The sequence below is a fragment of the Poecilia mexicana genome, unplaced genomic scaffold (assembly GCF_051168715.1).
Source record: "Poecilia mexicana isolate PSO_F unplaced genomic scaffold, ASM5116871v1 scaffold_12, whole genome shotgun sequence".
In the NCBI taxonomy this organism is placed as follows: domain Eukaryota; kingdom Metazoa; phylum Chordata; class Actinopteri; order Cyprinodontiformes; family Poeciliidae; genus Poecilia; species Poecilia mexicana.
Genome location: NW_028263381.1, coordinates 5,429,118 through 5,442,660, shown reverse-complemented (window position 1 = coordinate 5,442,660; position 13,543 = coordinate 5,429,118). Strand labels below are relative to the sequence as shown.

Sequence of the window (13,543 nt, the reverse complement as noted above, 5' to 3'; positions counted from 1 at the left end):
AAATATAAGTCTAAGAAAATCAACATTCATTAATAGATATTTAATTCTTTCAACTGAGCGATGTGGATAATCAGAAACACTGGCACAACAAGAGGAACACAACGGTAAATTAATGTATTTTATATTCTAAAGCTAACAAGATACATCAAAATTAAAGTAAAAAAAGTGATGCAAAACTTAAAGAATTTGAAGTAAATAAAAATTAAATACAAACACAATCAAATAATGACATAAATAAAGCTACAACAACTGAAAAACAGAATTATGATACTTATGGGAAATTAAATGAACATATTCTAAAACTTTGTCTCCTTTGTACACCTGAGAATAAAAAGCAAAATTATAAAATGTGTCAATTTTTTCCCCTTGATGTTATTCTTTTCCCCTTGATGTTATTCTTTTCCAGCCATCCTCAGATATTCAGGAACCAGAACCACCGTAGTCAGACTAGAAGGAAACGTTGTTCCAAACGTTCAGGGATTCTTGCATATTTTTCAGACAACTGTTTCCCCCTCTGTGTTTTACAGACTATTTACAACTAGATGCTATAAATAAATATAGTTTAGTGTCCGCTTCGTGTATTCTCAACTTTAAGGGCTATAAATTACGTTATATTCCTCCTCCTCCAAACTCCGAAAAGTTTGGAAATGTTGTCCTCACCGCTCCGTCTGGAAATAAGGCACGACGGCCAGGAGCAGAAAGGCCGTCGCTCCGTCTGAGCTCAAGTACAAAATAAGTGGAAACTCCAGGGCTTGAAGTCAGAGTTGTTTTTGAAGGTCCAAGTCATTAAAAGCACCAACCTTTTTAATTAATTACGTACATAATGTGATAAACCATTTAACTTGTCCTGGGCCCGAAATATATTTAGCCAGAAAGCAATTACTGTATTCTACTGGTGGCTTATTGAGTTATTTCATTTGCGATTCTCAATTCTGGGGAAAAAAACAATATTTTTTGTCTGTTATTGAGTTCATTTTTAATGTCGGTTTGTTTTCTTGTTCCTCTGGCTCTTCCAATGGCAACCTTCATCAATCACCCTGTAATTTATGCAATTACATGCATTTGATTGCTGAAAACTAAATCCTGGAGGACAGCTGATTTATTTCTGTGGGCCTCCATCGTTTGTTGACAGCAGCTGCAACGCTTCACTCCTGCTTGTTTTCCCACTTGTTAATTAGTTCTTGTTAATTAGCTCCTATTAATTAATGGAGGAGAGATTTGTTTTTCCAGTAACAATTTATCTTTAAGTAACTGTGACAGTCAATCTGTCTCCAAGTAAAAACAAAAAGAAAAATATTTCTAACTGAAGATGTCTGTGCTCCGTGTTGCATCTTCCCCCTGTGCCCCAGTCTTTTTTTTTTTTTTTTCTTTTTCCCCCTCCCATTTGTACATCAGATAAATCCTGAAAACACATGAGAATCAAGTGGTTTTATTCATGGCATGCTTGAGCTGATCATAGAGATAAGTATGATAATCCAGCAGAGCGAAGTAGGTCAAATCACTTTGTAGTTCGCTCAATCGCTCCCTCTTATAGCGCTTGTGACACAAACACTTCCTGAAAATAAAAAAAAAAGAAAAAAAGAAGAAGAAGGCGGCATGTATAACATAGAAACTTCTGTTCCCTCTGTGTTTAGCTTCGCTTTACCTTAGGGTTGTCTCTGGAATATCGTGCTGCGGTGTGACCTGTTTCAACAGGAAGCGCATCTGCATAATGGAGCTGTTATTCACAGGACAAGACATTTAGTTAAGTTATATTTGTGGTGTGATGAGTTGTGGTCTGATTGTTTTCTTATTTCATTTGCAGGAACGTTTGTGCAGAAGCCCTGTGAAGCTGATCTGGAGGAAGGAACCTGCGTGTCCTGTGAACACGGGCAGACGTACACCGAGCATCCAAATGGGATGAGCCGCTGTCTGCCCTGTACACACTGTCGCCCGGGTAACCAAGTTCTCAGTTTCTTTACCAATGTATCATTGATTATTAATCGGTCAGTGGAATATAACTTTTTATTTACCAAGGATTAAAATGTGTATCTTCAAATTAGTCAAAGGAGGAAAAAGTCAGATTAATTGGTCATAATTATTTTTTTAAATTGGTCATAGTTCTAAGCTTTGTAGCTAGCTGATGTTGCTAACTTAGCAGAAAAAAAGCCTGTCAGGACTAATTTTAGCGAACAGCAGTCAAAATATTTTCTTCAGTCTCCTTGCCATGATGCAATCAGTCCATAATTTATAGCACAATTGGCCGGTGTCGGTATCTGTTCGTTAAGTAAAACTGGGTCGATAATAATAACCATTGTTTATTTCCATATTATTGTCTTATGTGTATTTGCATTGGGAGAGGAGGGTGTTTTATTTGTTGGGTGATATGACAGCGATGCAGTGCAGAATTGTAGGGTGATTAACTTAAGCAGCTAAGTTAAACTTTTTATGGTCTTAAAGGAGTAAGGACATGTATACAATATAAACAATATTGGTTATCAGCAATAACGGCAATATTAATATCGGATATTAATATTGACCCGAGTTTTCAAATCAGTGCATTTTTTACAATTCATATCAGGAAGAAAAGCAACAAGGGTCACAAAGGAGAACATGGATAACAGTTTTGTTATGTAAAAACATTGACAAAATGTTTGATTAGGATCTTGGATTAGCTGTTAGCATGTTTAGCATCTCTAATTGTATGCAGCTCTCTTTGTGCTGATCCCCTAAAGGCTACCAACATTTATAAATCAAAAATGTTTTCAGACACTAATGGATAAACCAGACTAGCATCTTCCCCTCAATGAAAATCTGACATGATCATCTGGAAAATACTTTCCACTCTAAAATGCTTTGTCAACTTTTGCCAGAAAGGAATATTGTCTAAAAAAACTAAACAGAATTTTTTAACTGTGCGTAGATTTGCTTCAGGTCATCAGATGATTTCTTTAAACATCTAAATTATTTCATTGGATTTTCTTATCTTATTTAAATTTCCATTTAGGCACTAAATAAGACTAAACATTGTTTTTTGTTTTTTTTTACCATATTTCCCTTTTTCTGTGAGCAACTATCTCCAGAATCCCAGTGTGCTTTAAAACTTGGCAGGGAAACAAAAAAATAAAAGAACTGACACCTATCTGAATCTCCCCTCCATTTAATCCTTTGCCTTTTTTTAGAAAAAAAAAATCAGATAACCACAGAGTGTTCTAAAGATCCTGCTTGTCAAAGATGTATTGTTTTAGGAAAGCTGATAGCTCTTTGTCTGTGGCCTGCGCCTTTCACATCCACAGCTGAAAATGGGATCTTATGATGTTACACAGGGCAGCAGGGCGTGTCTTTGTTGTTTTTGTTTCCCGGCCTGAATGCGAGCGTGTTACTCGTCTCGGGAAGGTTTTGCCTGTGTGTCCGTCTTACCTGGCTGAACTGGGTGTGGCTGCGCGTCATTGTCCTCCCCCATACTGGGCGTCTTTGTGTCCGATGAAAGGCAGCAGCCACAGAAAAGAGAATACTGTTACATAGGTTGTGTTTTGTTCTCACTTATTTTACTTTTAAGGTTAGGTTTTGGGGTTTGTTTTGTTTTTCACCCCAGATCTTTTTAATGCCTTTCATAATCTTGTGACGCTAAAAAAAAACAAAAAAGTAAAGTTTAAACTTTTAAGTCCCACATTGCTTTGTGGAGTGCTTGCACTTATTCTGAACCACGCTGCGATGTGAAACACTTAAGAACTTCCTGTTGGGAGCTGCTGTTGATTTAATGAATCATTTATGGTGTCACATGAATGAACTTTGCTTTAGTGTATTTTGTAGTTAGTGCCAGTCCATTTAACCATTTAATATTTTAGACCTCAGCTGAAATCGGTCAATTAAAATAATAATAAAAAACAGGAGAAAAGTTGCTTTTGGTGCATCAACCTGACTCTATAACACAGACTCACGCGGCTTAGCGTTCGTGACGGTTTAATGTAACTGAACTCCTTAGTCGGTGACTGCGCTGCAACTTCAGCTTTGCGTTTTATTTATTGATTTTCACCAAGCTTGTAATCATGTTTTTAGCTCATGAGCTCGTTTGTTGTATTTAAGCGTCACATCACCAAGCTGACGTCCATCAATCTGTCTCCTCCATGACACATTTCTATTGGAAAAACTCGAGCCTGTGTGGTTCAGGGAAGGAAACAAAGCACTGAGTGTAAAGGTCCTCCGCTGGTTTTAAACAACAAAACAATAGAGCACAACGAAACCTGAATTATAGCTTGATCACATTAGGGAGAAGGCAAACAGTTATGACTAAATTCACAAACAATGTCGGGGCTGAAGCTGTGAATTTCAGCTGACCTCACTATTCCATCGGATTGTGACTCCTTAGCTCAGTACGTCTGTGTTCATTCCTCTAAACACACACACACACACACGCACACACACACACACGCACACACACACACGCACACACACACACGCACACACACACACACACACACCCCTGGTACTCTTCCACTCGTCGTAAAGTTAAAATCACAAACTTCATAAGAGTTTTCTTTTTATTATTATTACTTTTATTTTTTTTTTATTTTTTATGTGATGGACCTCAGGTTTCTGAAATCAGGGGTCATGACTCACCGCTCCAGACTTTTAGTGGAACAAGTTTACTTTCCCAAAAACAGCATGACCTTAAAAGCGGCAATGGCCGCCGTCCTCCTCGTTTCCACGCCAAGAACTCGGCTGTCTCGTCGTTAAGGAGCGAGCGGAGAGTGACTCCGGTCCAAACGCTGGCAATACTGGAACGTTCTCTGGCATTTTATGAAAAAGGGCTTCAAACCGTAGAAATGTTGTCAGAAAACTTAAATGGATTAGAAAACCATATTCCTCCTCCAATGTTGTTTTGTGGCTAAGGACTACTTTGACAACTGGAATAAATTGAGAATATTTAACGTAATATTTCTACAGGAAAATTCCCCCTCTTTACTGTCATACCCCTAAATAAATGTCAGTTATTTTCAAAAGTCACCTGAGCATAGTTTAATTCTAGTTGCACTGTTTTTGGTATCACAAACTGTGGAAAAAGTTTATGGAATATGAATATACAAGTTTCCTTCTGATCCAAATTGCTTGAGAAATCCATATTGGAACAGCTACAAATGTGTTTGTATAGTACATTTATTTTGTGCTCAAACATCCACACACATTCATAGATGATATGCAAATCTGTAGACAACCTGGGATTCAGTGCCCTGCCCAGAGGCACATCAAACCCACAAGTTTTGGTTTGCAAAACGGCGACTCTACCCACAGTCACAGTCGGAATCGATCAAACGTTTTTACAAAATAACATCCATAAATTAAATTGTACCTGAGATTTTTTTTTTTTTTTTTACAGTGCTGAAAACAGCAAAATAAGTACAGTGCAAAATGGTTCAGTTCTGAAAACTCACTAAATTGGTTCCTAATAATAGTGGTGGTTCTTATTAGTTTTTTTTTCTATGACCTATCATCTTTTTTTTTAAGCTTGCTTCTGTGCTGTGCCAAAGTAATTAGTCAGTCCAAGTTTTTTTTGCAACTTTCTGTTTTATTGTTGTCATTTTTCCACTGTATCAGTCAGTATAAGCAAAGCATTAAAAGAATCAATGAATCCGTATGAAGAAACATTTTTCTGTGGTGTATTAAGACTAATTTCCACACCAACACGTTTTTCTTTCTTTTTTTTAACGTCACTTTGACGTAGCTTACCAGTAGAGCGTTTTCTTTTTACAGACCAGAAGGAATCATAAATTGACAGTCTGCTGTTTTTTTTTTTGTTTGTTTGTTTTTTTTTAATTAAGAAATGTTTGCAATGCATTTCATTACCATGAAGCCACAAAAACTGTTAGCATTCCTGTTTTGTTTTTTGTTTTTTTTTGTTTTTTCATGTTTAATCAGTTTTTGTTTTCCAAAAGTTTGTGGCTCCCACAATTTATCAGATGCTGGAGGGCTTAAGTGCCCCAGCACTTAATAGCCATGCAGTAAATGACATTTTCCCCGCAGTCCTTTAAGGCCTATATGCCTTGAGAAATGCAGTGGAACAAAACCGGCGACTGTTCTGCTTTGGTGCAGAGTAATTTCATTTTTATTATTATACATTACCCAAACGATAACAGTGAAAGACGTTGGCTATCCCATGAGCGGCGGTTTTGGAGTGAGTCACAAAACGGTGGTTGTGTTCTCTGCGTGACCGTAAGGAGTCCATGTTTCACTCTGACAAGAACACGCTCAGAAACAACATGTTTACTGTTCAACAATTTGCTTCTGCGGCTGTTCAGGTGAAACGGACCGTATTCTGTCTTTTTAAAGCCAACATGCTCTTGTAGCTGGAATATTGGCAAGCTAGTTAGTGTAACCACAAGCCTGATTGCTAACGGCAGGACAAAAGGCCAGATATTAGAGAAATAGTGTTGAGGAACGAGAAAAAACTGACAAAAAGGCCGTGTTTTAACTTTGTTTCAATTAATAATGGGAGAAAAATCCTGTAAAGGTATGGAAAGATTACAGATTTCACACACTGCTCTGGAATAGATTTTTTTTTTTTAATTTGCAGGCACGGCCGTCTTATTTACTGAAGCTGGGGGTTAATAGAGGTGAACTTTTTTTTTTTTATTGTTTCCAGAATTTTCACGTAACCCGTTTAAAAAAGCTGCAGCTGCTGTCGTTTATGTTCCCAAAGTCACAAAGTTTCTCATATTCCTGCTAAAGTGAGCAGAAAGAAGGAAACCTAATTGTCACGCTTATCTGTTTATGGAAAAAGTCACAGCACAGTTACAAACTGGCTATAAATTAGCTAAAAAAAAAAAAGAAAATGTGCTCAGAAAATCCAACAAAGGTTTCTCTTTGTTACTCTTTTCTCATTGAATCCTGAACATGCATCAACAGGTTAGACATAGTTGACTGAAGCAGAGGTCACACACACTCACATGACCAATTTGATTTGGAGTTGGAGGTTTTAACATTTTTTCACAATGTTTTACCATTTCTTTTCCCTGCAGACGAAAGAGTAATCACTCCCTGCACAATCACAGCGGACACCAAGTGCCAGTGCAAGCCCGGCACCTTCTGCGTTCCTGACCAGGCCTGTGAGGTCTGCAAACGCTGTGCCAAGTGAGTGCTGCTCAGACATTTACAGCTTTGTCACTTTTTAGCCCTTCATTTATAGATTACAGTACCTTGTAAAGTATTTGTACGTATTGAACTTTTCCACTTTTTGTCACTTTACAAGCACAAACGTTTTTGTTTTTCTTTGGGATTTTATGCGATCAAAGAACCTGAAGTAGTTCCTAAATGGCTTTGTAAAAAAAAAAAAAAAAAAAAAAGAATAAACTAAACTTGCTGCTGTGCTTTTTGTAATCACCCCCCTGTGATAAGAGACCCCTAAATGAAATCACATATAGCAACACTTAATTAGTAAATAGGTGCCATGTGGCTCAAGATGAAATCTGAGCCCAAAAGAGAGATTGCAAAACCGGCTCCACATCACCGTGACGACACAATCTCCACCACAGTAGTACATGGTGGTGGCAGTATCATGCTGTGGAGGTGCTTTTAATAAACAGAGCGTATGGAGCTGATCATGTGCTCAGAAACCAGACACCCATTACATGAGTTTAAGATGCTTTTTATAAAATTGGCTAAAAGTCTGACGATAAAATCCATGGCAACCACTTCACTTCAGAAGCCACCTAATAACTCCACCTGGAAGTTAATATCTGTGTAGGATTAACAGTTTTTCAAGACTATTTGTGAAAAAACAAATGCGTGTTAGAAGAGTGAAGAATACAGACAAATATAATTTCAGAGTGGATAATATGCAAGACTGCTGATTAGATTGGTGACGGGTCACCTTCAGAAGTATCAGAGAATAATTTATCTTGATGTGATTCTCATTGCATTTGCTCCACTTCTACTACATTGCAGGTGCAAAGCCGGTGAGGAGGAGGTGAAGAGCTGCACGCCCTTTTCCAACACGGTGTGCCGAAAACGAGACCCTTCCCCAACCGAGACGGTAACGCCTCGGTCTCCTCCGGTTCCCGACCCGCCGACAAACACCTGTAAGTTTCACACATCCTGTGTTGGAACGTTAATCGCCGCCCAGACGGGAATTTGTCTCATCCGAAACGATCTCTTCCAGGGTTTCTTGTATTAATGGTCTTGATCTGCATCATGGTCATCGTCATCTTCGCCGTTATTTTGTGGTTCCTACGGAAACAGCACTCGTGCGACGTACCATGTAAGTCCGTGCTGCATTTTATAGCCCAACAACATTTAGCTAATTTTTTTTTCTAACATGATTTTCTTGCTTTCAAAAGGGTTAAAAAGCTCTTGTGAATCGAGTGAGATCGTAAAGATTCCCATTGTAAGTTCCATCTGATCGTACTTTTTTTTTATGTACTTCCAGATAACATTAAATAAAACCAACATTCACCTAAATTTTTTATTTTGTTTTATTTTTTTCCCTTCCTTCTCGGTTAGGATGAGAGTGGAGCCACTGCGGAGGAGAAGCAGAACAACCAGAACGCGGGCCTGGAGGGACAGGAGCCCCGCCCGGAGTCGCGGCCCCTGCTGCAGGAGACGCAACCCGTGATGACCAAGGCCTGCCCGCCTCTGGAGGACGAGGACCGCGGACTGGGCGACAGTTTGCCCAACACCACCAGCTCGTCTCAGACCAGCCTGTCGGCGCTGCCCACCGCCGCCTCCCCTGGCAGCACCCCGCACCACAGCCCCGCCGGCTTCAGGCAGCTGCCTGCAGACACGGTGAGAACAGCAGAATCAAACATCTTTCTCTTATTTAATGCAAATCAGCAGGCGTCACGTGATGACCCAAAACCTCAAAGTACTTTATTGGGATTTTGTGCAACAGACCATCACAGTGTAGTGCATTATTTGTGAAGCAGACCGAAAAGGACGCATTTAAGCGTTTTTGTGCAAATGAACCTGTCTGGTAGGAGTTTGTGTTCAGCCAGTCATACTTGGGGATGCACAGATCCACTTTTTCTGCACTTCCGGCACAGATACCTGAGATTTACTGCTGGCTGATACAGAAAAACAGTGTAAAAACAGTTGACTTAATTTTTTTTTTCCTGAACTCAGACAAAAATGTACAGAATTACATATTTATTTGATAACTCTGCACCAGCACATCACCAACAGCTTCACAAGCTTGGTGAAACGTAAAAACAACGTGAATTTGTTCAGCCAGTGCAGTTAGCAGTGTAATGGCCAATGTAAAGTAAATAACAAAGAAACTGAAACTGACAAGAAAGGTTGACTGTCTGGGTCAAACATGTAAAAACTCGACTGCAACAAACCTTTCAAATGGTTCAGAAAGAGCAATTAGGAATTTTAAATATAATGTAAAATAAATAATGAAGCATGATGTCGCTCAGAGGAATAAGCATAGAATTAGACTGACTAGATCTGCAGTTTTGTATCAGACACATTGTCACCAATATCCAATCTAGATTTTTTTTTTTTTTTAAATATCGGGACCGATACAGATATTGATATTGGATCGGTGCATCTCTCCCTCTTGCTATAAATAAAATCCAGCACAATCCAGTTTTCTTTAAAAGCTACACAATCAGTATATTTAGTTCATCTGGCTGTAATTTCTCCTCTGTACATCCAGCTGCTCTGTTAGGGCCTCAGAGGATTGATGGAGAACATTAGTGAACAAAAGGCAAGCAGGTCAGGGACTCGGTGCTGAGGACATTTAAAGCAGGTTCGGGTTGTGAAACAGTGTCTCAAGTTTGGAACATTTTCAGTCCACAAAGATGTGGAGAAAACTCCCAAAGTGACTCATCGGACGTGGAGAGAATTAGTCTTTTCTTTTAGTTAGATGTATCAAAGTTGTCACGGCCTTCTGAGCTCCAAAGCCTAAAATTATTCCAAGAAAATGGCGTGGGTGGCAACAGGTGGCTTGTTTCTGGAATGCACTGTCAACCTGGTTGTTTGAAAAATAAATGCCATGATGTTTCTAGAAAATCAAAAACAAAATACTAAAATTTCTTACAACATGGGTGAAAATAAAACTTAATGTGACCTTTACAGGTTTAAAAAGTGGTAAAAAAAAATATATGTATATCATTTTAAAAACCTACAAACTTTTGGCAAATATCTCAATCCCCCCTCCCCAAAAAAAAATTAACGGGAGGGTCTAAAAGTTACCAAATCGAAAAATATGAGTCACAGATTTTGGTTCCGAACTAACTTAAATATGTTTCAAATTGATAGAAAAAAACACAAAATTGATAGAAGTTATGATTTACAAAACTGAAACACTAACAGCCACAGCAAAAGTAGAGGAACCAAAAGAAATGGACGCCTCATTTTGTAATTTTGTACAACGTATTCCGCTTCTGTGTTGTTCTACTTTACATTAAATCAATCTTTAAAAAAATAAACAACAATATGCTTGGAAGTTTGTGATTGTAAAGTAGCAAAATGCTAAAAAAAACAAAAACCTTTAAACACTTTTGCATTCTGTTTTCTCCACTTCTTTTCTTATAACATTCTTCTTTTTCATCTTTCTACAGGATGACCCTCTTGGACATCGATTGCTGCCACTGCTCGGTAAGACGGATCTCCATTGTTTCCTGTTGTTTTGCACCAACACAAAAAAAGCAGCGCAGCACAGCAACCTATGCCAGATCGCGGAGAAGTCAAGTAACCCGACATCTCCACAAGATCTCCCACTTTAGTGCTTGATAGACTGCTGATCTCATGATAGTCAGGCCTGATCCGAGCCTGCAGGGCTTTAAAACATTCAGCTTTTTTTTTTTTCTTTCTGCTGCCGTTTCTCCTACTGAATTGAAGAGGACATATCTTAGAGTTTGATCTTGCATTGATTGTTTTAAATTGACATCCTTCAAAGGGAAATGCACTTAAATACTCTGCCTGTATATAGCAGACAAGAGAGTTAACTTATGATGTGGAGAATTTCACTTCTAATAATACCAAGCTATTGTAGGTGAGCACGAAATACTGTTCTGGTGTCGCATTCAGTTATAATGGAAACCATTTGCCCACTTAAAGATTTATTTATTTAGTTTTATTTGTCATGTTTCAGGTCATTAACCACATTTTAATGTCACACAAAGACAACCACAGTGTTCTGCCGCAGTGTTGACTAGTGTTTGTTTTGCTCTGATTGCGTAGGGTCGGAGAAGTCCTTGAGGAAGAGCTTCGACTTGTTCGACGAATACCTGGACGTGCGGATCCACAACAAGTTCTTCCGACTGATCGGCATCAGCGACAACCACATTCGGATCGCCGAGAGCGGCGCCCCTGGCGACAAGGTGTACGAACTGCTGAAGAACTGGATGCAGAGGCAAGGGCTGAAGGCCGACATCAACGACCTGCTGGAGGCGCTGCTGAGCATGGACCAGCGGCGCTCGGCCGAGTGTATCGCCCACGCCGCGCTGAGGAGAGGCTACTACAAGCACGCCGACACCCCCTGAAGCTAACGAAGCGAACGCCAACGCTACTCGCCACCGGAACAAACTACAGCCGCCGTCAGTAGAACGCCGTGCCTCACAGAACAGGGCTTACCTCCTTTTTTTGTGGCTGTCCAGCCATGCTTTAAAAAGCCAGTAGTTTTTCTTTTAAAAACAAACAAACAAAAAAAAACAACAACAAAAAAAAACAAAGCATAAAAAAAGGGGAAAGTCAAGACACACCGATCAGTTGTTGACTACTCGCCAAATGCTGAAGCAAACAAAAAAACAAAAACGTTCAAATATGCTTTCGATGAAAGCCCGAAAGGCTTCAACTGTTGCGTTCTGACACATTTGGATGTTCTCGGCTGTCGGTGAAGAGGCCAGACACTGAAAGCACAGAAGTCTCCAGCCGTGTCCCACCCAAGTCACGAGACACTACCGGCCGGAGAACAGGGGGCGGGGGGAGACGAGGATAATATACACTGGTTTGTAGGAGCGGCATGGCATGTGCCGCTAAGACCGTGCCTGTTCGATGCACTGATACCTGGTGGCACATGTAGAACTGAAAACAGGTCAAGTTTCAATGTGTTCTGTAGATTCAATCCTCACTGCTAATATCAGTCCATGAATACTTTTCTTCTCTAATGGTGGAAAACATTCACAAATACTAACATCCATCCCTACTAATGACGTATTTACCTCTTCATCATTGTTTTGTTTTGTTTTTTCCCTACAGCTTCATCATGTTCCTCAAAGTGTGTTCTAGTTGTGTCCGCGGTCTTTGTGTGTTCAGTGTTCTCACTTTCAAACACTGTAGAAGGAATTTACAGGACGTTTCTAATCGGAGCATGGTCGCCTCAACGTTTCCGTGGCGACCTGGAGAAGTTCAGAGGTCATTCTATTTATTGTCATATTTATTGAGATGATTATTATCTGTGATTATTTATACCATTGCCAAAAACAACCCTGAAAAACACACGGTCATTGTGACGTCCCTGCAGGGCAAAAAAAAAAAAGAAACGACTGAGATCAAATCCTTCCACGTTCAAAAACGACAAAAAAAATGTAGCATTTTTTTATTATTATTTTTATTTTATTTTCTGTTCCTGTTTGTCAGACTAGGCTCAGAACGACAATCCAGCGTTGCACATCAAGTGTGATCCGTGTGTCTTTTTTTTTTTAACATCAGCAAGGTTCAGTTGATTGACAGAGCGGAGGTTTCGATGATGCCTTAAGCAGAATGTATCTCGACGAATTAAATTTTTGATTAACTTCGGACGTTCAACCCGTTTTCGGCTAACCGACTGAACGCGTAACCCGTCCACGAGACAGGGGCAGGTTACACGGCGTTTCCTGGTGACGCAAGATGAAGGAAATCTTTTCTGGATATAAAAAGAAGCTCAGATTTTGTGTTTTAAAAACTCACCCTACGTGGATACATGCATGTGCATCCACAAGCCTTAGAAATGTATTTAAAATATGCAGATGGATTTAGAAATCAAAGTGAATATAATGAATTATGGAACTGCTCATCAACCAGAAACGGGTTGATTATTTTTGTTTGTTTTTGTTTGTTTTTTCTTGTTTATGCCCTTTTTTTTCCCCCTGCATACTGTTATGTAAAAAGCACAGATTTAGAGTTATATATTGTTTCTGATGAGTGATGCTACAGTGCTGGCACTGCCATCTATTGACAAAACCATGAAACTGCAGCCTGCATCCGTTTCTAGTTACTCTACACGCCCGTCCTGGTTTATTTTTCCGTGTCTGTTGCATCCATTTTTCAGCTCAATTCTCCTGTTGGCCTGATGCAGCAGAGTAGGGAAAATGATTCAATTCTCTTGTTTACTCCATACCACATCGTGTGTGTGTGTGTGTGTGTCTGTAGATTTTAATATCTCTGTTTTTATATGCTTTTAGTGCAAGTCTAAGCTGTTCAGTTAATTTCCATTAAGTTCTGTAATTGCCAGATTACCGTTAAGCCATCCCCCCAAGTTACTGTTTGGTTGTCATGGATCTTTAAATACAAAGTGATGTAAATACAACAAAGCTGTTTTTACATTAAGTTCAAATAAATGTTTCGTACAGTTGTAAATGTAAAA

General features: G+C 39.3%; 1 protein-coding gene across 1 annotated transcript in view; it reads left to right on the top strand.

Annotated features, from left to right (window-relative positions):
* Positions 1-13,543, top strand: part of tnfrsfa (tumor necrosis factor receptor superfamily, member a) — a 29,988-nt gene extending 16,445 nt beyond the window's left edge. Inside the window, exons 3-10 of the mRNA XM_015001704.2 lie at positions 1,805-1,936; positions 6,996-7,107; positions 7,921-8,054; positions 8,135-8,233; positions 8,313-8,359; positions 8,476-8,757; positions 10,539-10,575; positions 11,161-13,543. Coding sequence (XP_014857190.1) covers positions 1,805-1,936; positions 6,996-7,107; positions 7,921-8,054; positions 8,135-8,233; positions 8,313-8,359; positions 8,476-8,757; positions 10,539-10,575; positions 11,161-11,462 — 1,145 coding nt within the window. The 3' untranslated portion in view covers positions 11,463-13,543. The remainder of the gene's footprint in view (positions 1-1,804; positions 1,937-6,995; positions 7,108-7,920; positions 8,055-8,134; positions 8,234-8,312; positions 8,360-8,475; positions 8,758-10,538; positions 10,576-11,160) is intronic.